This window comes from Bos indicus, chromosome 1 (genome assembly GCF_029378745.1).
Source record: "Bos indicus isolate NIAB-ARS_2022 breed Sahiwal x Tharparkar chromosome 1, NIAB-ARS_B.indTharparkar_mat_pri_1.0, whole genome shotgun sequence".
In the NCBI taxonomy this organism is placed as follows: Eukaryota; Metazoa; Chordata; class Mammalia; order Artiodactyla; family Bovidae; genus Bos; species Bos indicus.
The window spans coordinates 157590514-157616513 of NC_091760.1; the positions used below are offsets into that span (position 1 = coordinate 157590514).

At 52.8% G+C, this 26000-nt stretch overlaps 1 protein-coding gene across 2 annotated transcripts in view; it reads left to right on the forward strand.

The window, feature by feature from the left end:
* The first annotated feature begins 241 nt into the window (after nt 1-241).
* The window catches only part of KAT2B (lysine acetyltransferase 2B), a 97870-nt gene continuing 72111 nt past the window's right edge, over nt 242-26000 (forward strand). The window contains exon 1 of one of the 2 annotated variants that reach the window (XM_070797323.1): nt 242-538. In XM_070797323.1, the coding sequence (XP_070653424.1) occupies nt 293-538 (246 nt within the window). In that variant the 5' untranslated portion in view covers nt 242-292. Of the gene's footprint in view, nt 539-21723; nt 22004-26000 lie in introns of those variants that run through there. The other variant, XM_070797330.1, reaches the window with a different exon arrangement.

Below are 26000 nucleotides of genomic sequence, written 5' to 3' on the forward strand. Positions count from 1 at the left end.
CCCGGGCGGCCGCGGGGGAGGGGCCGGGGGAGGAGCGCGGGGAGCCGGGAGGAGGAGCGCGGGGAGGAGCGGGGAGGAGCGCCCGGGCGGGCGGGGAGGCCCGCGGGGAGGAGGCCCGGGCGGGCGGCGGGCGGCGCCGGCCCCTCCCTCCGCGAGCAGCTGCGGCCTCGGCGCGCGGCGGGCGGCGGCGGGCGGCGGGCGGGGGTCCCGCGCTCCGGCGCCCAGAGCCGGGCGGAGACCCTGGCGGCGGCCGCGGCCCCGACTGGCGGCGCCTGCTGCGCTCCGGGCCGGCATGTCGGAGGCGGGCGGGCCCGCGCCCGGGGCGCCCCCGCTGCCCCCCGCGCCCCCGCAGGGCCCCCCGGGCGCGGCGGCCGGGGGCGCGGGCTCCTGCGGGCCGGCCGCGGCGGGGGCGGCGGCGGGCGCGGCCGAGGGCCCGGGCGGCGGCTGCTCGGCCCGGATCGCCGTGAAGAAGGCGCAGCTGCGCTCCGCCCCGCGGGCCAAGAAGCTGGAGAAACTCGGGGTGTACTCCGCCTGTAAGGTAGGCGCGCCGCCCGGCCCCCGCCCGCCCCCGGGCCGGAGGGCCGCCCCGGGCCGAGCCCCGTCAGGGGGCGCCGACCCCAGGAGATCCACCCCTCCCCGCCCCCCGCAGGCGTTGCTCCGCGCCCGCTCTGCCCTGGGGCGCTGCTGCTCTGTAGGAGCTCGCCGGAGGCGCCTTCCGGGAGCGGAGCGGGTCCCTGGGAGCCCCTCTCGGGGACCTGCGCGCCCCGCTCGGTCCTCACCTCGCTGGGCGGAGCTGGGTGGAAGCGGGGGCGCGACCCCGGACTCGGGGCTCGCGGGGCGGGGGGAGCGGCCGCGGGGGCCCGGGGCGCTGCGCGTGCGGGCGGCCGGGCGCCCCGTGCTGTTACTGGTGCAGCCGGGACGCTGCCCCGGCTCTCGGCTGTAAACAGCACTCCGGCTCCCCTGCCCGTCCGGACGAGACGCCGCCGGGGGGCCGCTGTCAGCTCGGCTTGGACTGGGTGACGGCGGGGCGGGGACGGGCGTCCCGGCCCTGCGCCCCCAGCAGAGGCGGCCAGGCCGGGCGCTCGGGGTCGGTGACCCCGCGCGCGCGTCCCCGGCCAGGAGGCTTCAGCGTCTGCAGGGGCTTCTCGGCTCCTGGGTGCGCTCCCCTCCGCGCCGCTCACGCCCTGTGTGGACCCTTCCCGGTTCCGTACAGGCTTGTCGCCTGGTGTAGCATCCACTCAAACTTGAGTGTTCACGGGCATCTCCCGGGAGCCGCTTCCATGCTCACTCCGTGTCCGAAGGGCTGGGACGAGGCTTAGAGGCTGCTCTCAGGTGGTGTGATGCTGGGCGGCTCACAGGCCCCATCCCGAGGGGCAAACCCCAGTGCCACCCGGGACGGTATCGGATTACTGAAACTGGGAGACAGCGGTGCCCCGAGGCTGGTGTTTGTGAAGGAGCAAAAGTGACCGAAGAGGAGAGTGTTTCTTAGAAGGGCCCGGAGGGTGCCTGCCAGGCGCCCTAGATGAGTGAGAACGAGGCGGGGGAGCCGCGGGCGCAAGGCAGGTCTGCGCCGGGCCGGGAACGGGCCCAGGTACCCCGCGGCCGCGGGTTCAGAACCAGAGGGGCTCGGCCCGGCGGCGCCTGTCCGCTCCCTGTTTCTAGTCTGGTTTTTTAATCGGGTTCCTTCTCACCTGCTGCTACCCTAACTTGCCTGAAGTTTTGGTTCTGTCTAAAACCCTTGAGCATCTGTGCCCTGCATTCATATTTTTAATCCTTTCAAATGTTCATGAGTGAAATTAGCACCTTTTCTAAAGTTTGTAACTTGAGTGTTTTACGTTCCCATTGACAACCAAACCTATTGGAAGGGAAAACCTTGTCATCGAGGGTCTCTTTTCTTGGTCCTGGGAGGCTGCAAGTCTCCATATCTAGTTGCTCATTCACTCATTCGTTCAGTGTTAGAGGGATTCCCATCAGGGGGCCAGGCATTGTGCTAGCTGGGACAGGGACACCCAGAATGTGTCCTTCTGGGGCTACTGGCCGGACGTGTGCACGGCCTTGCGTGCAAGTGGTGGGTGAACCAGTTACAATGAATCTCAGAAAACCTGCCTCCTTAGAATGCTGTTGGCACTCAGAGCAGGGCCTTCAGGGACTGAAGCTCGGTTGGGCAGGAATAGCTTCCTGGAGGAAGTGTCAGTGGGTGCTAAGGACTCTTAGCGGTGCAGGGGTGAGCTGCGGCTTCTTGTAGTGGAGAAACTGAAAGTAGTTATGACAGCTTGGAGCTGGGCCAGCGGGACCTAGAGGGTTGGTGGGGAGGTGTGCGTGGCCAAGAGGGAGGCCAGGGGTCTTAATATTATCTCGGGCTTTTTGTTTGTTTGTTTTTTAACTGTTCTTGAGTGTGAGGAGGTGCAGGAGACCAGCATGTGTATTCTTTTCTGAGCTTGCCTGTACCTTTTATGTAAGAAAACCCCAAAGGACAGATTCCCCTACCTTCTGTCGCTGAGCGGCCACTTGGCAAAAGTGACATCTCTCTGGAAAGAGACAAGTATGTTCCTGGGGGTGAGGGGTGGGGCGGGTGTTGGAGCTATTGAAAGAAAATAAGCCTCAGACCTGATAAAAGATCTGGCCTTTAAACTTCACAAACAGACAGAAAAAGAAGGGAGCTAGTTCCTAGCCAGGGAGGGGCACCACACCCCAGAGAGGGAAAAAAAAGAAACAAACTTGTTTTGCAGGATCCAGAGTAGAGTTCTTTGAACTGTGTCCTGGCTCAGGTCGCTCAGGTGACCCAGGCAGAGCGATCGTTAAAAATGTAGGTCTGACCGTATTCTGTCCCTCGGTTTAGTTCAGTTCAGTGCAGTCGCTCAGTTGTGTCTGACTCTTTGCGACCCCATGAATCTCGGCACGCCAGGCCTCCCTGTCCGTCACCAACTCCCGGAGTTCACTCAGACTCACCTCCATCGAGTCAGTGATGCCATCCAGCCATTTCATCCTCTGTTGTCCCCTTCTCCTCCTACCCCCAATCCCTCCCAGCATCAGTCTTTTCCAGTGAGTCAACTCTTCACATGAGGTGGCCAAAGTACTGCAGTTTCAGCTTTAGCATCATTCCTTCCAAAGAAATCCCAGGGCTGATCTCCTTCAGAATGGACTGGTTGGATCTCCTTGCAGTCCAAGGGACTCTCAAACCACAAGGCCCTGTGTGGGCTGGCCACTGCTGTCTCTCTGGCCCCTTTTGAGGGCCGTGCATGCAGGGTTCCCTTCTGCCTCAGGGCCTTTGCACGTACTGTTCACCAGGACCGAAAGCTCCTCTTCCCTCACCTTCAAGTGAACTCCCAGCTCTTCCTGAAAATCTCAGATTCCTTGCATCACATTTACAACCCTAGTCAGCCTTCCCATTCTAAATTTTCAGAAACCCCCTCTGTACTTATTTCTTCTTCCTGGTGCTTTTATCTTGACTTTTAATTGTGTGATTATTTGATAATGTGTTTGTCACTCTGAATAGATCCTAAGTGATGTGGTTATTGACTGGCTGAATGAGCTAGAAAAAACCGAGATGATTAACTGCTAGAAGACCAGTAGTGAAATTGTAGCCTGACCACTCCTTGACAGTTGGGTGGAGGGAATTGGCAATTTTTCACATAGGGCATTTCCAGGGCTCTCACAGATGTGCACAGGACTAGATTTTTAGTGTTATAGAAGGAACCCCGAGTAAGTTACAAGGAGCCCACATCCACATCTGTTTGAATGAGAGTGTAATTTATGTACCGGAAAACCAAAACCATTACCTGACTTTTCCTAGTGAAATAGGCTATTTCTTGACGAGAGGAGGCTGGAGGGGGTGGTGAGCGAGAGCCCCCTGAGTTCACATTTCAGGCCCCACTGCGTGACCCTGGACACGGACTTTACCTCACTCTCCGTTTCCTTGTCTACAACGTGGGCCTAGGAGCCTCCACCTCACAGGGTGACACTGAGGACTTCAGATGGGCTCCTGTGTCTGAGCACCAGCAGGTGTGTGGTCCACGCATCCTCTGAGCAGCTCAGAGGAGGGTACCCTGGAGACGTGGGAGTTGAGAAGGAACGAGGGGCTTAGTCTCCTGTCTCAGCTCTGCCACGTGTGTGGCCTTGGGCACCAGTCACGGAGTTTCCCTCTGAACCTGGCTTGCTTCATCTCTAAGACGGAGACCATGACTTCAGCCTTGAAGTTCAAAGACAGAAGGTCCCAGAATGTTCCTGGAACCTTAGACTGTTGGGTCCGCGCTGGCAAAATGAACCTGCCTGGTGCTGAAACAGAAATAGAGTTTCAGATGTAGAAAACAAACTTATAGTTACCAGGAGAGAAAGCCATGGGGGGGATAAATTGGGAGATTGGGGTTGACGCGTGCACACTGCTGTGTATCATATAAGCACAGGAAATCATCCCCAACAAGCTGTGGTTCCCTACACGGGAAAAGACTCTGAGGAAGAGTGGGTGAATGTGTATGTGTAACTGATTCACGGTGGTGTACACCTGAGCGAACGCAGCACTGTAAATCCACAATACTGCACTGCTGCTGCTGAGTCACTTCAGTCGTGTCCGACTCTGTGCCACCCCAGAGACGGCAGCCCACCAGGCTCCCCCGTCCCTGGGGTTCTCCAGGCAAGAACACTGGAGTGGGTTGCCATTTCCTTCCTCAATGCAGGAAGGTGAAAAGTGAAAGTGAAGTCGCTCAGTCGTGTCCGACTCTTAGCGACCCCATGGACTGCAGCCCACCAGGCTCCTCCGTCCATGGGATTTTCCTGGCAAGAGTACTGGAGTGGGGTGCCATTGCCTTCTCTGCAATACTGCACTAAAAATTACTAAAAACAAGAAAAGAAATTGCCTGGCGCTGTGCTCAGGGTCCCAGTCAGGGGCCACCAAGCAGTTACAGAGGACTCAGTTGATGGGATTCTGGGCTGAGAGCCATACTTGAGAGAGAGACGTGGGCACAGGGCTAGAAAATTAGTCATTTAAAAAATAATGGTTTACCATCTAGAAGGGGCCCTGAGTGAAACGCAGCGGGCACGGGCACAGGTGCTGCTGTGAGAGAGAAAGCTCCCTGCGCTGGGGTGTCGGGGCCGCTGGCAAACGGGGGCCGAGAACCAGCCTTGAAGTTGCGGGGAGCGCGGGAAGCCTCTGTTTGCGTTTGTCCGTCCTCCTGGGAGCAGACTGCTGTTCCAGCATCTGGAGCAGTGGCTCTTCTTACCCAGGAGCTCTTGTGCCTGCCGCGGGATGTTTGGCAAAGTCTGGGGACATTTTCGGCCATTGTAACGGGGGGAGGCGGCCCTGGTGGCAGCTGGTGAACAGGCCTGGGGTGTTGGTGACGGCCCATGGTGCGGGCCACCCCTCCCCACCCACCGCGGGGACCCGGCCCCTGAGACAACGGTGCAGAAGCCGAGAAACTGCCTCAGGAGAACGTTGATTTGTCCCCCAGTACCATAACTTTGCAGCCGGGGAAAAAATGAATACTTTTCATGTTAATTTGAATAGCACTCAAAACCTGAAAAAAATCTCATTTGTGAATCCTGGGCATATTTTTAAACAGCTTTATTTTGGTATAATTTATAGACCATGAAACCATCAACTGTGTGCAGTCAGATGCTTTTGAGTAAACGTGTCCAGTAGTGCTTACAGGACTGCAGTCCAGTGTTATCACCGTGCCATCCCTCCCACCCCCCAAAAGTCTGGGCCCCACCCCCCACCTCCCACTGTGGGCACCCTTTTAAAAGGTGATGTTTTATGTAAGGTGATTGTTGGTTTGCAAACAGAAACTCAGCTGAAAGTGGAGACATTTTCAGATCAGCAATATTGTTACAGCAAAGCACAGCACACCCAGGTGGGTAGATAAAATGTTTAAAACAAAAAAAACCTTCTCAGCCTCTAGCCACATCGCTCTAAAATGGGGTGCCCTGGAACCAGGCATTTGGGCAGAACGTTTCATTTGGCAGGCACCATACAGAAAGTGAGAAAGATGACCAAGTTGGATTATGTCCTCCTGAACTCTCAGAGAAGATTGAAATGCCAGCCTGCAAAGCCTTCAGATTACAATTTGCAGTTTTATGTAACTGAGAAAAGTAGTTTATAGGGCAAAACAGCACAAAAATCTGCTGAGGACTGTTTTGTTTTAGGAAGCCTGTGATTGCAAAAATAAGCGTTTTGTGAGCCCGTGCTGGTGGGTCTTGTGTGTGTGTGTGTTTACCGTTCAGTAGATCTAAACTTGGTTACCTTCCACACTGGCAGGATTTAATCCTGCGTCCATTTAATTCTGTAAATCCACGGGTCTGACCGGTCATAGGGATCGTTGAGGGTGAAACATGCAGTTTCATTCCAGGTACCGTGGAACAATCAGAACATCTCCTTCTCAGATGAGAGACCTGGATACTCAACTCAGTGCCAGTAAAGCCTGGGTGTCTGCGGCTCAGCGGCTTCTGACGGAGTTGTCTGTTCCATCCTGAGAGGAAGGTTCGGGAAGAGCTGTCAGAGGTTTCTGGCTCTGGACAGCCTCCTAATTTGAACCCTCCTCCACGCTTTGAATCTGCCGCCGTGCCTGTGCGGGACTGCAGGCCAGCCGACCCCCTGGAGGGTGGCCTGCCCCCCAGCCTGGTGCCCCCGGGCAGGCCTCACCTGCCTGCCTTTCAGTCTCCTCGTGGGTGGAGCGGGTGGCAGGGGCCGCTTCGAAGGTTTACCGTGAAGACAAGATTGTCGAGCTTCTCCGAGCCTTCTTAGGACACAGGCGCTCCACGGACGTCTGTGTTATTTTTTCAGTTTCCTTTGCTATCAGCAGTTTTGTTGCTAGCTAGCGTTTTGCTGCACGTCATCTGATGCTTCCACCTGGGGGAACGAGAGGCTGGGAGGCCGTCTCAGCCACTGCAGGGCTGAGAGCGGAGGAGGGAGCCGCCCGCACCCGCGTCCTCGTGTCCCAGGCGGGGAGGGCGCCTTCCTGCAGATGGTTTATCGAGGCCTGCGTTCGTGGCAGGCCTTCTCCTGCTCCCGATTGGTGTGTACTGTGCTCCTGTTGAGAGAGATGTTCAAAGGCTTTCTCTAGTTCATTGAGACGCGCAGGCCGTAAAGTGAGCAGAGTAAGTGTTCTTTATGACTGACCCGGGCAGACAGATGCATGCCCTAGATTGTTTTAAAGCTGACAATCAAGAGCGCCACCGCCCTGGCCCCAGAGAGTTCCCTGTGGAAGGGAGATGAAAGGGATATCGACTCCGGCCGTCCCAGGTGCCAGATGGGCTGGAGAGGTGAGGACTCGCAGGTCCTGGGAATTTAGGAGTCCCTGAACAGCTCCAGATAAGACTGCACATGCGGCAGAATTTCAGCACAATCCAGACGAAACAGTCTCTCTACACTTGTGCTGCGCAGCTGGTGCAGTGCTCAGGTCTTCAGTGTGTGTGAGGATTTGGGGGTGCGCGTTTGCATATGTGCACGTCTGTGCCATTGTCACGCAGATAATGCTGTGGAGCGTTTCCAGCCCCCAGAGGACCCGCGTGCGCCCTCCCCACTGCCAGGACTCTCCTTCCTGATGCTCCTTGCCTCCTGGCAGCTTTGCCTCCTGTGGAGGTCACGTCAGTGGAGTCACAGCACGGCAGAGCCTCCTTGCCTCTGGCTCTGGCGCTCCACGTGGCAGCCTAGGCTGCGTGTGTGTTCTCAGCTGTAGCCCTAGTTCATAAAAGCCCATGTTTTTAAGCTAGAAAACAAGTTAAAATTGGTTAACCATTTACAGAATGGAAGTCATTGGATGTGGACAGCTTACTAGGATGAATTTTAATTAGGCTTGTGAAACTTTTATTTTATTTTTTTTTTGGTGGCTGCACCGCTCTGCGTGGCTTGTGGGCTCTCAGTCCCCTGACCAGGGATTGAACCCAGGCTCCCGGCAGTGACCACGGCCTCCTAACCCCTGGACTGCCGGGGAAGTCCCCTGATTAGGCTTCTGAAAGAAAAGATGGGAATTTGATCTTGAGATGTACAGGAAGAACCCACGAGGGTAAGACTGTGGCGGGAAATCTGGGAGGTGTGCTGGCTGCTCTGATGGAGACAGGGGCTGGATGAGACGCGGGCCCTGCAGCCTGTGGCCTCCCTCCTCCCTGCAGCCCTTGGGGAGCCCTTGCCGGTGAATGTCACGCCAGGTCCTGCCGTCGCCCCCCTTGGCTCTGGACGGTGACTGAGCTCTACACTGTGTCCTGTGGGCCACGCAGAGACATGCATATTGTGTGTGGTGGCTGGAGTCTGGTCCAGAAGGCTCCAGTGGACACCGACACCTCCCTGTTACCTGCCCAGGGGGTGGACACGCAGCACAGAGACCGTTCCTCCTGGTTCACACCCACCCGGTCTCCAGAACTGTCTGCTGAGGCCGCTAAGGGCCCCGTCCTCCCCAGGAGCGGCAATGAGGCAGCTCGATTACTGTACAGCCTCTGGTTTTCCCAAACAACTCATCCTTGAAAACCCGTGTTAAATATTGAAGATAAGCTTACTATTTAATGGAATCATATGGACCATAAAGTAATCTTTTCTGTAGTTGATACGGTTAGCACACCTGGATTTTCATCTTTCTGTCTTGTGTGTGCGTATATATAACAGGGGGGTGTTATCCCCATTTATATATTCACTTAACATTTGTTTCCAAGGGCAATTTAGGAAGACTGCCACTCAGGTGGGCTTTCTTTTTTAAAACTGCTTACTGGAGTGCAGTTTCTGAACAGCGTTGTGTTAGCTTCCCGTGTCCAGCAGAGCGAATCAGTTACACACAAAACCACCCTGTTTTGATTCTTTCCCGCTCAGGTCATCACTGAACACTGTGCTGCACGGTACGTCCTTGAGTGAAAGTGAAAGTGAGAGTCGCTCAGTCGTGTCCCATAGTCCATGGAATTCTCCAGGCCAGAATACTGGAGTGGGTAGTCTTTCCCTTCTCCAAGGGATCTTCCCAACCGAGGGATCAAACCCAGGTTCTCCCGCATTGCAGGCGGATTCTTCACCAGCTGAGCCTCCAGGGAAGCCCACAGTGTGCCCTTGTTTTCTGTGTTACACATGGCAGTGTGTTTATGTCCATTCCAATCTCCCAATTTATTCCTCCCCACACGATAGGCTTTCTTTAATTTGTTCTTCTGTTTGTACCCAGAGGCCCAGACACAGGACTTACTATGTTTTTAAGCAGGAGTCAAATGCATTTATTTTGGAAAAAAAAGTGTGAATGATGTCTCTAATGATTCCCTTGGAGTGACGCACCACCTCACCTTAGGAGGAGTTTTCCTGTAGTCTCTTCAGTGACCTCAGGGCAAGGTGTGAGGGGGTATTTCCATAGAGTCCACACCATCAAGCTGGCCCCCACCTACGCTGGGCATGGGCAGCCTCCTGGGAGGCTTCTGTGGTCTTCGGGAGAGTCCAGAAGTGCGGGGTGACTCCTAACATCCTAGTGACTGATGGCCGCTGCTCGGCTTGGCCGAGTTTGCATCGGCTCTAACAAGCCGGTGTTGAAACTGGCTGGCAGAAGGCCAGGGAAGCCAAGGTCAGCGCACTGAAACAGCGACGTGAGTCCTGGCAGCCAGGCCTTGCGCGTCCCCGCAGGACCACCTGCCCTGCCATCCCCCGGGGATGTGTCCACGAGCGCTGGCAGGATGGGGGGTGGGGGGGCTCCCCAACATGCTGTGAGTCTGCGGGGCTGTGAGGGTCCCGCCCCCTGCACAAGCCTTGGATCTCAGGGCTGTCAAGCGGAGAGAGGGGTCCTGCCAGCATCCCCGTTCATCCGGCAAACCCTCCTGGATCGCGCCGGGCGCTGGCATAGACACAGGGACACAGCGACAGATGGGCGCTCGCTCTGGGAGAGCTTGCTTTCTGGTGGCAGAAGCAGACAGTAAACAAGAAAATAGCAGAGAGTGCTAAGTGCCGTGCACACACAGTGAAAACAGAGCCGTGGACAAGGCTCCCTGGGCGGCTCCGCCAGACGTGTGCCCGGAAAGCCCTCTCTGAAGAGGGGACTGTCCTGGACCTGAGTGATGGCAGGGAGCCAGCTCTGCATGGGGCCCCGGGACCCGGGGAGAGGCTGCCGCAGAGACTCCAACCCAGGGGGCTTGGCGGAGTCACAGGCAGTTGGGACCACTAGGCTGGGGGAGCAGGGGTGAGGTGGGGGAGCCGATGGGGCCCCCCCATTGGATCATCCTCACAGGGTGAAATGATCTGATCTCCCACTTCCGAGCAGTTTCAACAAATTCATAGCCAGACCCAGAACGTTTTTGTCACCTTGGAAAGTCCCCCCAGAAGCAACCGCGGATCTAGTGTGTATCCCGCTAAGCTTAGTTTTGGTATTCCTGCATTTCTTACAAATGACCCCACATGGCACACACTGTTCCTTTTTCACTCTGCTCAGGGTTTTGGGGGTTCATTCATGTTGCTGCATGCATCAGTAGTTTACTTCTTTTTATTGTTGAGAAATAAATCCACCGTATGGATGTACTGTGGTTTATCTGTCTACCTGTTGATAGATCTGGCCTGTTTCCAGTATCTTCAGAGAAGACATGCTTATTTTAAGCATCCTCTTTGGCTGCTCTAAGAAGGATAAAGTGTGTAAGAGAAAGAGTAGAAAAAGAGGGCCATTTGAAGTTATTACAGGCTGGGTCTAAGTGGATGGTGGCTTGGATGAAGGCAGAGGACAGGTGAGGAGACAGCTTGAGGCTGTATTATGAGTTTAGAAGCAACAGGATTTGAGTTACTGGGGGGGTGTGCTGGCGTGTGAAGAAAAGACAGGTGAATGTGTGTGATGTGTAGGTTGTTGGCCTGAGCAGCTGAGAGGAGGGAATCCATTTATCAAGATGGTGAGAGAAACCACGGGAGAAACATTCAGATGGGTCGGAGTTGAGAACTCTCTTATGGACGTGTTACAGTGTGATTCTGAGTCAAGGGTGATGTTAAAGTGAGATGATTCATTTAGCAGTTGTGTGTAATATCTGGAGCATTCTAAATAGTTAGCAAATGGTGGCTCCTATTCCCGGAGAAGGCAATGGCAACCCACTCCAGTCCTCTTGCCTGGAAAATCCCATGGACGGAGGAGCCTGGTAGGCTGCAGTCCATGGGGTCATGGAGAGTCGGACACGACTGAGCAACTTCACTTTCACTTTTCATTTTCATACATTGGAGAAGGAAATGGCAACCCACTCCAGTGTTCTTGCCTGGAGAATCCCAGGGACGGGGGAGCCTGGTGGGTGGCCATCTATGGGGTCGCACAGAGTCTGTGCGACTGAAGCGACTTAGCAGCAGCAGCAGCAGCAGCTACTATTCCAGTTACAGGCAGCACTAATTAAATCTAAGTGTCTGCAAAGATGAATGGATAGAGAGGTGTGGTGTGTATACACACTGGGTTGTTCAGTTCAGTTCAGTTCAGTTCAGTCGCTCAGTCGTGTCCGACTCTTTGCAACCCCATCGCAGCACGCCAGGCCTCCCTATCCATCACCAACTCCCAGAGTTCACCCAAACTCATGTCCATCGAGTTGGTGATGCCATCTCATCCTCTGTCATCCCCTTCTCCTCCTGCCCCTAATCCTTCCCAGCATCAGAGTCTTTTCCAGTGAGTCAACTCTTTGCATGAGGTGGCCAAAGTATTGGAGTTTCAGCTTCAACATCAGTCCTTCCAAAGAACACCGAGGCCTGATCTCCTTTAGAATGGACTGGTTGGATCTCCTTGCAGTCCAAGGGACTCTCAAGAGTCTTCTCCAACACCACAGTTCAAAAGCATCAATTCTTCGGCGCTTAGCTTTCTTCACAGTCCAACTTTCACATCTATACATGACCACTGGAAAAACCATAGCCTTGACTAGACGGACCTTTGTTGACACAGTAGTGTCTGTGCTTTTGAATATGCTGTCTAGGTTGGTCATAACTTTCCTTCCAAGGAGTAAGCATCTTTTAATTTCATGGATGCAGTCACCATCTGCAGTGATTCTGGAGCCCCCCAAAATAAAGTCTGACACTGTTTCCACTGTTTCCCCATCTATTTCCCATGAAGTGATGGGACCAGATGCCTAGTTTTCGGAATGTTGAGCTTGAAGCCAACTTTTTCACTCTCCTCTTTCACTTTCATCAAGAGGCTTTTGAGTTCCTCTTCACTTTCTGCCCCTGGGCTGTTGCTTAGTCCTAGAATGGATGAAATGATGTCACTTGCCACAGCAGGGATGGATCTAGGGATTATCCTACCAAGTGAAGTATGACGAATGCCGTGTGGTATCACTTACATGTGGACGCTAAAATAGTACAAGTGAACTTACAAAACAGAAACAGACTCAGAAAGCAAGCTTACGGTCCCCAGAGTGGGGGGTGGATACCTTAGGAGCCTGGGTTTAACGTATACACACTGCTGTGTGCGAAACAGCTGAACGGCAAGGCCCTGCTGTGTAGCACAGGGCACTGGATTCAGCATCTTGTGACAACCTGTGAACACACAGTGTAGCTGAGTTACTTTGCTGTACACCTGGAACGCACACAGTATTGTAAGTCAGCTAAACGTGAAAAAAAACCAGTGCTAAGTGGTGATTATTGATCTTAATACAGTGACTTGCCCAACTGGAGGCCAAGGAAGAGTGAGGAAACAGAAACAGTGGGAAACAGGGTCCCCTGGGTAAAGAGGAGAGCGGCTGACCGAAGGTCTTGGGTTTCAGGCAGAAAACTTCACACTGAATCCGCGTGCTAACAGTGTCTTTGCACCAGGAAGGAAACACAGGATATTTTAGAGCCAGGAGGTCGAGGTCGAGGTTTTGGCGTGGGGTGCTTGCTCCTTGGCCAGCTGGGTGAGCGCAACAAGCAGGCCTCTCTGAGCGCGGACTCTCGGGTCCTGCAGGCCCTGGGGTGGGGAGATGGGACGATGCGGGGACAGTGGCCTCGGGAGCTGCAGACCCAAGGGCTTGGCTTTGCTGGTGGCGTTTTTGAGCGGAGCTCGTGTTCCGTGCAGGGCGGGGCGGGCGTGTGCTCAAGGTGGGGGGGGCCGTTCCTTCCAGCCGCTGGTGGGGGGCTGCGGGGCCTGGTGGTGAGAGAGGAGTGAGCCAGGGGAGGCTTCGAAAGGAGAGCCAGGTGGCCTGGGATGGGGCCTCGCAGCCAGGTGGTCGTCCTGGGAGCTGGGGACGTGGATGTAGGGAAGGGCGGTGGGCAGGCTGCTGGGGCTGAGGGCAGCCTCGAGAACCTGGCCGAGGAGCCGGGTGGGGAGCGGGGTGGGGGCCTGCTCTGCAGCTGGTGGGGCTGCGAGGCTGACCGGCGCGGTCTGTGCCACTCGTCTGGTTGGTTCGGTGCCGAGACAGCAGGTGGGACCAAGGGGTCCCATCACCGGCAGCCCGAGGGGCCCCTGCCCGCCCTGGAGGCCGTGCTGGCCGCTTTGGGAGTCTCTGGCGAAGCCCACGGTGGGGACGCACGCGGGTCGAGGCCCCAGGAACGTCCACGGCTCTGCGCTCCGTGGCCGCAGCCTCCTGAGCCCCTCCGGGGGATGCTGCTGGCTTTGGGCCTGGAGGGCTGACTCGGCTGAGATGAGGGGTCCGGTCCCTCGTAGGCCGGCCGCGGCCCTGGAGTTGTTCTGACGGCGTCTGGAGGTCACGGGGGTCACCGTGAAGACTCAGGTCTTGACTTGACTCCAGCCTGGATGCAGGGACGGCTTCCGGAGCCAGGGCTCTCCTCCCAGAGCTTTCCCGTTGGTCTGATGTTGGTGCGTCTCGGAGGGTCTGCAAGGGTGCTGTGTGCATCCTGCCTGTACCCGGTGGTCTTCCCTGGGGTCATTTCTCAGGGCTGAGTTCTCTTCTCCTCTGTACCCCTGACCACTCTCCTCAGTCCTTTTTGTACTGGTTCCACGTGGCTTCCAGACCAGAATGGCACCTTTCCTCAAGGTCTGCAGAGACGCCTGTGTTTCCGAGTGCCTCACTGGTTGTCTGTTTTCTCCTTCCAATTCTGTTTCCACTTTTTTTCTTTTTTTGGCTGTACCCTGCTGCACGTGGGGTCTTGGTTCCCGAACCAGGGCTCAACCCTCCTCGCCCTGCAGGGGAAGCGCGGAGTCTTAACCGCTGACCACCATGGGATCCCCAGTTTTCACCTTCAGTCCCGGGCAAATTCCATCTCCTGAGGAAAGACTGTCTCCCCACTCCCACTTCCTTTTACCTGCGCTCAAAGCCCCCAAATCTTAAAGATCCCGGTTTCCAGTCACAGCTTTATGCTGTCTGCGGGCCGTCCACGGGCAGTTGTGTAAGCCAGAGGGATTATCACCGAGTGAGGAAAGAAAAAAGTTCGCGTCCCATAAAGTATGGCTTAGCCACTTAAAGTCACAGCATATGTGGAAAGCTCCCGTTAATCAGGGAGAAGAGAGGTTTGTAACAGTCGCATCCCTGAGGCCACCTTCACATTTCGCTGCTCAAAGTGAGGTCCTCACCTCCCTTTTTAGAAATGAGATTCTGGGGCCTCATCCTGGCCCTCCTGATTCTGAATCTGCATTTTAACAAGATTGCTGAGGTAATTCGGGGGCAGATTAAAGTTTGAGAAACGTGGCTGCAAATCCCATGAGTATCATTCAAACTGCTTCCAAAGCGGTTCACTTCCAGAGACAGCATTTATTGGAATCACAGCTCATACAGCAGACTCCGGGTGTTGTTGCTGTTTTAAAATAGGAGGAAAGAAATTTTTTTTTTCCAAATAAATACATGATTAAAAAAAAAGAAAAGACATGCTCACAGTTAAGAGCAGAATTCAGATGGCTCACAATGGTGGCAAATCAAATCTTAGATGCTCCCACCCCAGTCCTCCCAACCCCAGCTCGCTCTTCCTTCTCTTGGAATCATTTTCAGAAATTGTCGGTCTCCCTTCTTCTCCTGCTCTCCTGAGGCTGCATCTTCCATTTTCTACTGTAGTTTAAGGAGGGGAACTGGAGTCATTGTACAGAAACCCATTTCTGATTCCGGTAGAATGAATTTGCAAACAAGCTAGAAAGTTGCAGGGCAGCAGGTCAAAGGTGTCATTGAGAGAGGAACGCCAGCTAGAGGGCTTTTATTATTAGCCCGTCTTAATTGTTTCAGCCTCTTCACTAATTGTGAAAACAGGGCAGCCTACTTAAGGGCTTATTTCTGTCGCTTGTTATTTCTCCTTTGCTGGGGTAGATTCTGACAGGCGTGGTCACCTGGATGCTCTGACTTTTGTTTTTTCCCTGATCAGAAAGGACAGTGATGGAGACCCACCCCCACCAGGGGCTGGTTTTTCATGATGATGATGGTTTTTAAATGTAACTTATTAAGGTTCTTCCATTTGTATTTGAGAAAATAAGCCTCAATTTTGGGACACACTGTAGAAAACTCATATTTGAATAGATATGAGTTCAATAGCGAATTCTTGCCCTTTTAAACCACAGCTTTATTGAGGTATAATTTGCATGGCATAAATTCCTCTGGCTTTAAGTGTGCAATTCAATAATTTTAGGAAACTGTCTGAGTAGTATAGTCATCACTGAAATCCAGGTTTCCATTGCCCCAGAAAGGGCCTTGTGTCCTTTTGAAGTCAACCCCGTGTGCACTTCCAGCCCAGACTACCGTCGACTTTCTGCTGTTGCTGCTCAGCCGGGTCCGACTGTGCAACCCCGTGGACTGCAGCCCCCCAGGCTCCTCTGTCTGTGGGATGCTCCAGGTGAGAGTACTGGAGTGGGTTGCCATCCCTCCTCGAGCGGATCTTGCCAACCCAGGGATCGAACCCGGGTCTCCTGCATTGCAGGCAGTTGCTTTACCGATGAGCCGCCAGGGAAGCCCAGTCAACTTTCCACCTCCATACATTTGCCTTTTCTGGAGATTTATATAACTGAAATGTATTCTATGCGATGTTTTGGTGACTGGCTCCTTGCATAATGCTTCGCAGCTCTTCCCTGTGGTAGCTCGTATCATCCCATTGCTGGTTTCTGCCGTGTCGTATTCCAGGAGGTATGCGCCACTTTATGAATTCACCGGTTGATGGACTTTGGGTTCTTTTCACTTTTGGCTAATATGAATAATGTTACTGAAAATGATTTTTTTTAAGTTGTGGTAGAATACGTATCACATAAAATTTATCATCTTAACCATTTTTAAGTTCAGCAGTGTTGAGAAATTCACCCTGTTGTACAATCATCATTGTCTCTCTAGTGTATTTCATCCTGCAAACGGAAACTCTGTTCTTATTGAACAACAGCTCCCCACAGCTTCAGTTACTCAATTCCTGGCAACCTCCCCTTGTCGCTATGATTTGACTGCGTTTCACTCTGTGCTCTTCTGATGCACAGAAATTTTACATTTCGATTAAGTCGTGTTTTTGTTGTTGCTGTCTATGCTTTTGGTGTCCTGTCCAAGAAATCATCAACAAGTCTAATGTCAAGAAGCTTTTCCCTTATGTTTTCTGTTAAGAGTTTCATTGTTTTAGGTCTTTAATCCATTTGAGGTTAGTTTTTCTATATGATGGAGGAGTCCAACAACTTGATTCTTTTGCATGTGAATATTCAGTTTTTCCCTTTGTCGAAAAGGTTGCCCTTTTCCCATTGAATGGTCTTGGCCCCCTTGTCAAGAATCATTTGACCACCGATGTGAGGGTTTATTTGGGGGTTTTCTGTTAGTTTAACTTTTTATGAAACTGCTGAGTTGTCTTCCAAAGCAGCTGCTCCGTGTTACAGGCCCCTTCAGCAGTGCCCAAGGACTCGTGTGTCTTCATGATCAGACGTATCACCTGCTCTTTGGATTGCGGTCATCCTCGTTGGGGAGAAGTTGTATCCCACTGTGGTTTTTGTTCTTAACCTTTGAACGTTTTGCTTTTGTCCAGCCTGGAACAGAGAGGTAGCAGAACAGACAGACACACGTGCACAACCACAGGGCCTGAACGCACTCGGTGCTTCTCAGGGCAGACTGAGCAAACGCAGGGAGGTGTCTTAACGTCTAGAGTTTCTGCCTTCTCTTCTGAGTAGCGGGAGCAATAAATCCCTTCCTCACACAGGCTGAGACGGGAATGTGTATGCAAGTGCCTGTTTTAGCCAGTGCCGTAATGTTGGAGTCACAGTTTTACTCCCTAATCCCGTCTGTATGTTTTTGCTGTGGGACATTCCCTGCCACTGGTCTAACTTCTTGGGGAAGCACGACTCTCTGGCATTTTAAGCCTGACAGCGTCCTGCTGGAGGGCCTGGCGCTCCTGCTGCGGCTCCTCTGGGTGCCAACCAGGACTCTTCAGGCCCGGAGCACCCCGCTCCCTGTCTGCCTGCCATCTAGGTCATGGTTACTTGTTTATCCAGTTCTGCTTCCTTCTGTCCTGGCTTCTGCATCCTCTGACCTCTCACCCTGGATCCTGCCGGGGCAGAGACCATTTTTATGCCTTCAGCTTGTCGGCAGCACTGAGGCGGCCTTTTCTCTCTTGGTGCTGCTGCTCTGTAGAGATGAGCTCCTGGGGAATGAGCTCCCCACCCCCCCATGCCCGGGTTATAGCTGCCACAGTAATTGGCTTGGCAGTCACTCCCTGCGAGGTTGTCCTGCAGCTGATACTTTGTTGAAGCTGCAAGGCCAACCCCCTTGGGAGTTCCCCGAGCCAGCAGCCGTCTGGTCTAATTAAGGTGTTTTGAAGGGAGCCTTCTTATCTCAGAGAACAGTGGTGGCTGGAACATCTGGAAGGGAGATAGGGAGGCCAAGGCGGAGGGCAGGTAGCAGCAGCTTGGGGCACTTGGCAGAAAATGCGCTGCTGGCATCAGGGGTGATGCTGAGTGTTTTCTCAGGACTTAGTACGTCCTCTCTCGTAAACTGGGCTGAAGGTCCCGCACACGTTAAAAATACGGTGCACTTGGGGTTCAGCATGTCCTGTGATATTTGTACACATGTAGGAAGTACTGTTCTTTCCCACCAACATGAAAAATCCAGAAACAAGTGAGCAAAATCCAGAGACTTTCAGATATTTCAATTGGGTATAACTTTCATCACTTAGAAGCATTTAAGAAATATGGGGACTCTTCTGTACCTAAGCAGTTAGGCTCCATAGTGAAGACTTGGGTTTGGAGGGGTGAATTCCCTTTAAACTCTAGTGCAGCAACATCAATAGGAACAGAACGTGAGCACATGTCTGTAACTTAACATTTCCTAATAGCCACTTGTATTCTTAAACTTTTTACTAGAGTTTGTTTACAATGTTGTGTTAGCGTCAGGTGTACAGCAAAGCGAATCGGTCATGTGTGTACATACATCCACTCTGTTTTAGAGTCTTTTCTCATGTAGGTCATTACAGAGTACTGAGTGGCGTTTCCTGTGTTACACAGCAGGTTCTTTTTTTTTTTTTTTACACAGCAGGTTCTTATCTGTTTTATGCCACTTGCATTAATTTTCTCGAAATGCCATAAAAAATGATCACAAACATTATCAGGAAGTTCCTTTAATTCAGTTTTGGAGGCCAGAGGTCTGAAATCAAGGTGTCAGCAGGGCAGGGCTCTGAAGGGTCTGGGAAGAATCCTTCCTGGGTCTTCCTAGCATCTGGTGGCTCCTGGCAGCCTTGGCCAGGACCAGGGATCGACCCGTGTTCCCTGCATTGCAGAGTGGGTTGTTAATCCCTGAACCACTGGGGAAGTTCTCTCTTGGTTTTATAGATTCTCCTCTCCAGTCTCTGCCCCTGTCTCCACAGGGCGTCTTCCATATGTGTGAGTGACTTGGGGTCCAGATCTCCCTCTCCTTTCTCTTACAGAAATACCACTTATTGGTTTTAAGGCCCGGTCTAAACTAGGCTAATTTTGTCTCAAGACCCTTAAGTAACCCCATGTCCAGACAAAGTCCCTTTGTGATGTTCTGGGTGGTCATAATCTTTGGGGACAAGTATTCACCACATAAAAAATGGAAAGAAAACACTTTCATTAGTTTTAATGTTTTACCTAATATTCTAAAATATCATTATAACATGGAGTTAGTGGAAAAGAATTCCTAATTCGATAGTTTAGCATTCTTTCCCCGCCTTTGACACTCAGTCTCTGACAACGCGGATCTGACAACGCGGCTCACCTTGGTCTTGCCCGCGGGCCTCAGAGTGGTCTGGAGCCCTGCACGTGGCTGACACAGCTTTCCCACTTCAGGGTTTCTCTGTCCTCCCTCCCTCCACCCTTCTCTTAGTTTTCATGGAATTTTTCTGTTTATTTGGGAAAAGTCTCAGTCCTTCTGAACAAAAGAAACAAAAACCTACTTTGTAAAAGCTACTGGGTTCCCAAGACTCAGCGGAGGAAGCAGGGTTAGCCAATTTTGAAAGAAAAGTCTTTTATTCAGTTACTTTCTAAATCATTGGAGTTTCTTGTTGTGCAATTTATTAAGCTCTTCTGTCACAAGTGGCTTCAATGTGGGGGGTGTAGCCTTTTATTGAGTAGGGGGAACGCAAGGGTCTTGGGAGGACTCTCCCTGCTGTGAGGTTCATGACCCACCCACTTCTCAGGCCCCCAAGAACATGGCAGTCTTCTGTGATATTAAGAAGAGGCATCAACTTTTAACTTCCGGACTCTTAAGTCTGTTGCAATCCTGAGGTTAAGATTTTTATCTCTGAAAATCCATATCCTTTCTCCAAGAACTGGAAGCTTGTTCCTGTCTTGGCTTGAACCTCAGTGAGGGGAGGGGGCTTATAAGCAGCAGCACAGGGACAAGGGTGTTGGATCCTGGAATTCTTACACGTGGTTTATGATAAGGATGTGGTTTCTACCCTCTCTGTGTACTGAGCCTGTTACTGTTGTTGGAATCTCTCTGGAATTACGTTTTTTCGTTCAGAGGAATCAATGTTAAAGAAAATCAGCAATCAGCCCATGAATATGAACTCCAGAGAAGAATACAGAATACAAAGCGAATGTCCCTTCCCCTCCCCAAATTTCACCCCCCCTCAAAGTGTGTATCTTTCTAGTTCCTCTGCATATCCGCATTCCTACATTTGAAATTGCTTATGCATTTAACAAACATACATCAAATTCTGCCCCGTGTTATTCTGTGGGCTTGTCTTTGCTGCCATTTACTAGGACCTAGAGAGCTTCCTTGTCAGCACAAATATTTAGCCTTATTTTTTTTAAACCATTAAAAAATGAAGTATAGTTGATAAATAATATTGTTGTAGGTGTAAGCAAGGTGAATCAGTTACATATATATATCTTCACACATTTAAAAGATTCTTTCCCCATAGAGTCATTAGAGGGTGTTGAGTAGATCCCTGTGCTATTCAGGAGGTGCTCGTTAGTTACTGCTTCATATGTAGTGTGTGTAGATGTCAATCCCAGTCTCCCAGTTTATCCCTCCCCGCTTCCCCTGCTGGGAACAGTAAGTTTGTTGTCTACATCTGTAACTCTATCTCTGTTTTGTAAATAAGTTCATTTGTACCTTTTTTTTTAAGATTCCACATATAAGTGATATCATATGGTATTTATGTGTCTCTGACTTACTTTACTCAGTATGACAATCTCTAGGTCTATCAATGTTGTTGCAAATGGTATTCTTTCTTTTTTATGGCTAACATTCCATCGTGTATGCTTGTTTTTGTTCTCTCGGTCAGTCGTGTCTGACTCTTTGCGACCCCATGGACTGCAGCACGCCAGGCCTCCGTCCTTCACCATCTCCCAGAGTTTACTCAAACTCATGTCCATCGAGTCAGTGATGCCATCCAACCATCTCATCTTCTGTCGTCCCCTTCTCCTCCTGCCCTCAATCTTTGCCAGCATCAGGGTCTTTTCCAATGAGTCAGGTGGCCAAAGTATTGGAGCTCCAGCTCCAGCCCTTCCAGTGTGTATTGTGCACATGTACCACATCTTTTTTTATCCATTCTTCTGTCGATGGACATTTAAAGTGCTTCCATATCTCGGCTATTGTAAATAGTGTTGCAGTGAATGTTGGGATGCATATATCTTTTTTGTTGTTTAATACTGAGCAAGTGACTTCAAGTTAGGAATAACTTTTTTTTTTTAATTAGAGGATAATTGCTTAACAATGTTGTGTTAGTTTGCATGTATCTTTTAAATTAGTTTTCTCCAGATTCATGCCCAGGAATGGGATTGTTGATCATGTACGTGAGGAACGTCACTTTTCATTTGTAAGCTGACCAGTCTTTGGTTCAGTAAGTGCTGTGATTCCACAGTGGTCGGGACCAGTATCTTCAAGCTACTTTCACTGGTTGCATCCTCTTCAGGTCCTTGCTTTAAAGTATTAACTGTCATAGCTGATCAGGACTTAGAGAGCTCTGGTTTCAGCTAATCCTTCACCTAACAGGGCTCTCCTAGCATGTTACCAGCAAGCATCTTCATTACCACTTCCATCCACTCAGCGCCTACCCACCTTCATTCCTTAGTGCCTCTAACAGCCTTGCGGGATGGATATTTTGTGCTCCTTTCGTAGATTAGGAAGCTTAAGGTTAAGGGGTTTACCCCAGCTTCATACAAAGATTTGAAATTGCCTTTACATCGCTCCAGGCCCACCCTCCTGACAGAGCTTTGCTACTGTGTGCTGTCCCCTGCCGCCTGTCTGCCAACCTAAGCCCAGGATGAAACACTTGGCTGGCAAACACATTCCTTGCCCCGTCGCTGCTATGGGCTGGTCCGGGGCAGATGCCGGGGGCCGCGGGGAAGCGGCTGAGTCCTCCCGGACGCGCTCCGCCTTCCCCAGGTTCCTGCCAGCCTCTGGCGCGGAGCGCGGTCCTGCCTTCCCCCTGCCCTCCCCGCTGGCTCTATCCCTGCCTTCTGCGCGCCTTCAGGCTCGGAGGAAGCATATCCTGAAGGAAGATCCCGTTCCTGGGACTTGGCTGCGGGAAGATCCAGTCTGGGAGAATTTAATCATTCGCTTAGAGAAGACGGAGGCCTGCTTCCCTCTGGCGCTGCCCGCACTCCCAAACGCCACTTTACTTCTCTGAGGAAGTTCTCCAGTGACTCCAGGGCTTCTTAAGGCCGAACGCCACTGGGCTGCATCTTCATCTCCTGTGAAGAGAGGGTTCTGGTGTCTCAGCATCCAGGCTTGTGATGTGAGGGATGCGCAGAAGGTGCCCAGGATTTGAACAGTGAGTACACGGCACGTGAGGAGCAGGAGAGGCTCAGGGTTTGCCTCCTTTCCCCTCTCCTCCCTGTGCATGTCGCCCCCCGCCCTCCAAGCGCAGGGAGCCCGCCCGTAGCCGGGGCTCGTGAGCTGTGCCGTCTGCGTGCCGTGGGAGGAGCTGCAGGGAGGCCCCATCCCAGGCACGGCCACGGGCTTTCTTACCTGTGGACTCAGATTTTTGCCGCAGAAAGTGCTGTCTTGGGCTGATGGCTGTCCTCTTAGCCGTGGAGGGAACCGAGTTGATCAGGCCTGTTGGCGGCCTCCCCTGCGTCCTCGTAATGAGGACCCTCATGCCTAACTAGGTCAGCATCTCTCTGAGTGTCTGGAGTGACAGATGCGGCCTTTGGTGGCTTTAATTCTGGTGCACACGGAGCTCCTGCCTCGGTACTTCCTTCCCGGGGCCGGCCTGCCCGTGAAGCAGACTGCGGCTGGGGTTACTTTTGTGACCAGGCAAAAATCCATCGTGTCTGTCAAAAGCTGCAGAGGTCGCTGAGGCAGACTGAGGACAGTGCACTTCTGTCATTATCCGCTTGACCCCACACCCAACACAAGCCCTCGGCATTGCTAAGTCAGGAAACCCTTGACTGGCAGCTTGGCATCTTTATGACAGTTCAGGGAGCATGCTGCGGTCTCTTGGTGGGCCTTCCTTTCTGTCCAGGTATCAGAGATTTATAAATGCTGGGTCGTATTTGTTGTTAATGTGTTTCCCCGTGTGATAAGAGCATCGTTATCCTGGACTGGAAGTTAAAAGCAGAAGGAAGTAAGACGATTTACTGATACAGATTAGTGACAGGAAAGTGGGTGGATTCCCCCCTCCCTGCACCCCCATGATTGCTATTTAAGGAAAAAAAGAGAGTGGGGATGGTTGGCCCTAATGACTAAAGGAAAGAGTGAAAGAGAAAGAAAATGTTTGCAGACACCCAGCCTCAAGCCCTGTGTTCTGTCTCCATCCCTGTTTGAAGCCCGGAGGACCCTCCTTGAGAGGAAGAGAAGAGACGAGTAAACAGGCTGGCGTGTTGTCGTTCTCAGGAGGCCTTCCCTGTGGGGTCCCCCTGCAGCTCTCCGCTTTCCGCCCTGAGCTCCACCCGCCCTGGCCGCTGCACTCTGTTGAGCAAACCAGGCATGGTTGCCTTTGCACAGGTTGTTCCTTCTTCCTGGGATGCTCTTGTGCCAGCGAGCTTCATTATCAAACCTTTGCTTAAATGCCCCCGTCTCTAAAAGTCCCGGCTAAAACCGTACGTTTGACGTCTCTGTTCCCAGACCTTCGTGACCCGCCGTCTGTCTTTCTCTCCCAGCACCACCCCTCTCTGACAGCCTGTGCGCTGTGCTCACCTGTGCTGCCCGTCCGCCGTCCCCAGCGCCCCCGCGGCTGCTCCCCCGGGCCCGGCAGGGTCTCCTTGGCTCCTTCCATACCCGGCAAACGTAGCCGGCAGAGAGTAGACCCTCGGTGCCTGTCGTGAGTCCTTGGCTTGGGATGTAGTTCTCCCGACTCCAGGTTTCTCCTTTCAGGTCTGGCACGCCCTCCTCCAGTGGCTTCTTTTGTCATCGTTTGCTTTTCTCTACCCAAAAGCCTTTTTTGGAAAGGGCAGCTGAATCAGACCAACTGCTCAGAACAGCTGGAGGCGGGGCTGCTGGCCCACCAAGAGGAGAAGAGGAGTGGATTGGGGGGGGTCTCCCCCCAGCTCTCGAGATTGTAGGGTGCTTTCTGGGGAGCAGACTCTCATGAACATCACCTCAGGAACATGGCTTTGGAGACTGTGTCTCTAAGAGGCAGATGGCTTTCCTCAGAGGATTTCAGGGCCTGGTTTAGATTAGTATCAGAGCATGTGGGTAACGGTAGGCCCTGCCTGGTGCCTGGCCAGACCGAAGAGGGTCCCTAGAGCTAGGCACTGGGGGCTGCTTTGCTGGGGTCGCTGGTGGAAGGTCCTTCCTCAGCCCATCCTCACTGTGAGGAGCAGCCAGGTGGGGCCTGCCAGGTTCCACGCGCCCACGGGGAAGGGCTTACCATCAAACGCAGGTTTTTCTTATTGCATCTTGACCCTTCCTGCCTCACCAGTTTATTCTTTCTTTTCTTACTCTCCTCTACATGCACACACTTCAGAAACTATTCGTATCTTGGAGAATTTTCTGTGTGAGGTCAAGGCAGCAGCCGTTCTGAAATTTTCAGACTTCTGTTAACTTCAGCCATCTGGTACACCAGGGGCTGGGGGGGAGGGGCAGAGGTGGGGCTGGGAGATCCAAACCTGGGAAAAAAGACGTCTGAGGGGACGAAAGAGCTAACAAAGCCCAAGTACAAAAATCTATTGCAGTTTATTTAAAGGCCAGTACTGTCCAGGAGAAATGTAGTGTGAACCACGTGTGTGATTTTAAATGTTCTGTAGCCACATTTCGGAGAAGGCAATGGCACCCCACTCCAGTCCCCTTGCCTGGAAATCCCATGGACGGAGGAGCCTGGTAGGCTGCAGTCCATGGGGTCTCGAAGAGTCGGACATGACTGAGCGACTTCACTTTCACTTTTCACTTTCATGCATTGGAGAAGGAAATGGCAACCCACTCCAGTGTTCTTGCCTGGAGAATCCCAGGGACAGCGGAGTCTGGTGGTCTGCTGTCTATGGGGTCGCACAGAGTCGGACACGACTGAAGTGACTTAGCAGCAGCAGTAGCCACGTTAAAAAAGAAAAAAGAAACTGGCCAAATGGATTTTAATATCTCTTAACTCCCTGTATCTAAAATATTGACATTTCAGCATGTAACGAATATGAAAGCTGTCGAGGTTGTTTCTGCTCCAGTCTTCTAAGTCTGTTGTGTACCTTGCATCTCCAGTGTTTCAGTGTGCACAGACCACAGTGCAGGGGCCCGGTAGCCACTTGTGACTCCTGTGTTGGATGGTGTACACAGAAGGCTCTTACCCAGAGTGAATCAGCCTGTGTTTCATGTTGTTTTAGCAATTCGTATTTTTGATTTCTGAGCCATAGAAGATTTCAAGCTTTCAATAAGAGAGGGCTGGCGTGGTCAAGGATAGAGTCACTGAATGGAGTAAAGGTTGGAGTCATTCAGTACAAGCTTTCCACGTTTCCCTCCACACCTTATGACCGGTGAAGACCCAGAGTGGTACTCGGTAGAATAATCGGGAATAATCGATACCTTTCCACTCTTGTCCTCAGCTTTATAACCCAGGTCATCACAGAAACACTTGAGCATTTTTGCTGTTTTCTAAGAAGGTGGGGAAATGTGCAAAGTGGGAAAAGTTTAAGAAAGATGCTGTCAAGCGTTACTAAAAAGTGCTCTGGCGTGGGAGACCGGGGAGATTCTTGGGAGGGAGAACTCGCGGCCTCCACAGAGAACCCTCTCCCTGTGTACAGCTCAGGGCCCACGGGGGACTGGGAGGAGCCGGCAAGGGAGTGGGAGGAGCCCGCGGGGGAGTGGGAGGAGCTGGTGAGGGAGTGGGAGGAGCCGGCGAGGGAGTGGGAGGAGCCCGCGGGGGGGTGGGAGGAGCCGGGGGGTGGGAGGAGCCGGCGAGGGAGTGGGAGGAGCCCGCGGGGGAGTGGGAGGGGCTGGTGAGGGAGTGGGAGGAGCCCGCGGGGGGAGTGGGAGGAGCCCGCGGGGGGAATGGGAGGAACCGGCGAGGGAGTGGGAGGAGCCCGCGGGGGAGTGGGAGGAGCTGGTGAGGGACAGGGAGGAGCCAGCGAGGCGTCCTAACCTGCTGTGTTCCTCCTGTGGCCCCGGGGTCGCTGACCCCGTCAGTCCCTTGGGCAGAGCTGTCGCCGGAGCCCCACGTGTTGCGGGGACCTCAGGAGTCTGGCTTTTCCCTTCGGAAAGCTTGATGGATGGACTCTGTAGATGCTCGCTGGGGGCTGTGGTACCAGAGCGGAGGGCACAGTCCTCTCTTTGTGAGGCAGGATCAGCGGAAAAGAAACCAAAACCCAAAAAGCAACGACAAAATAATATGTCTGAGTCACACA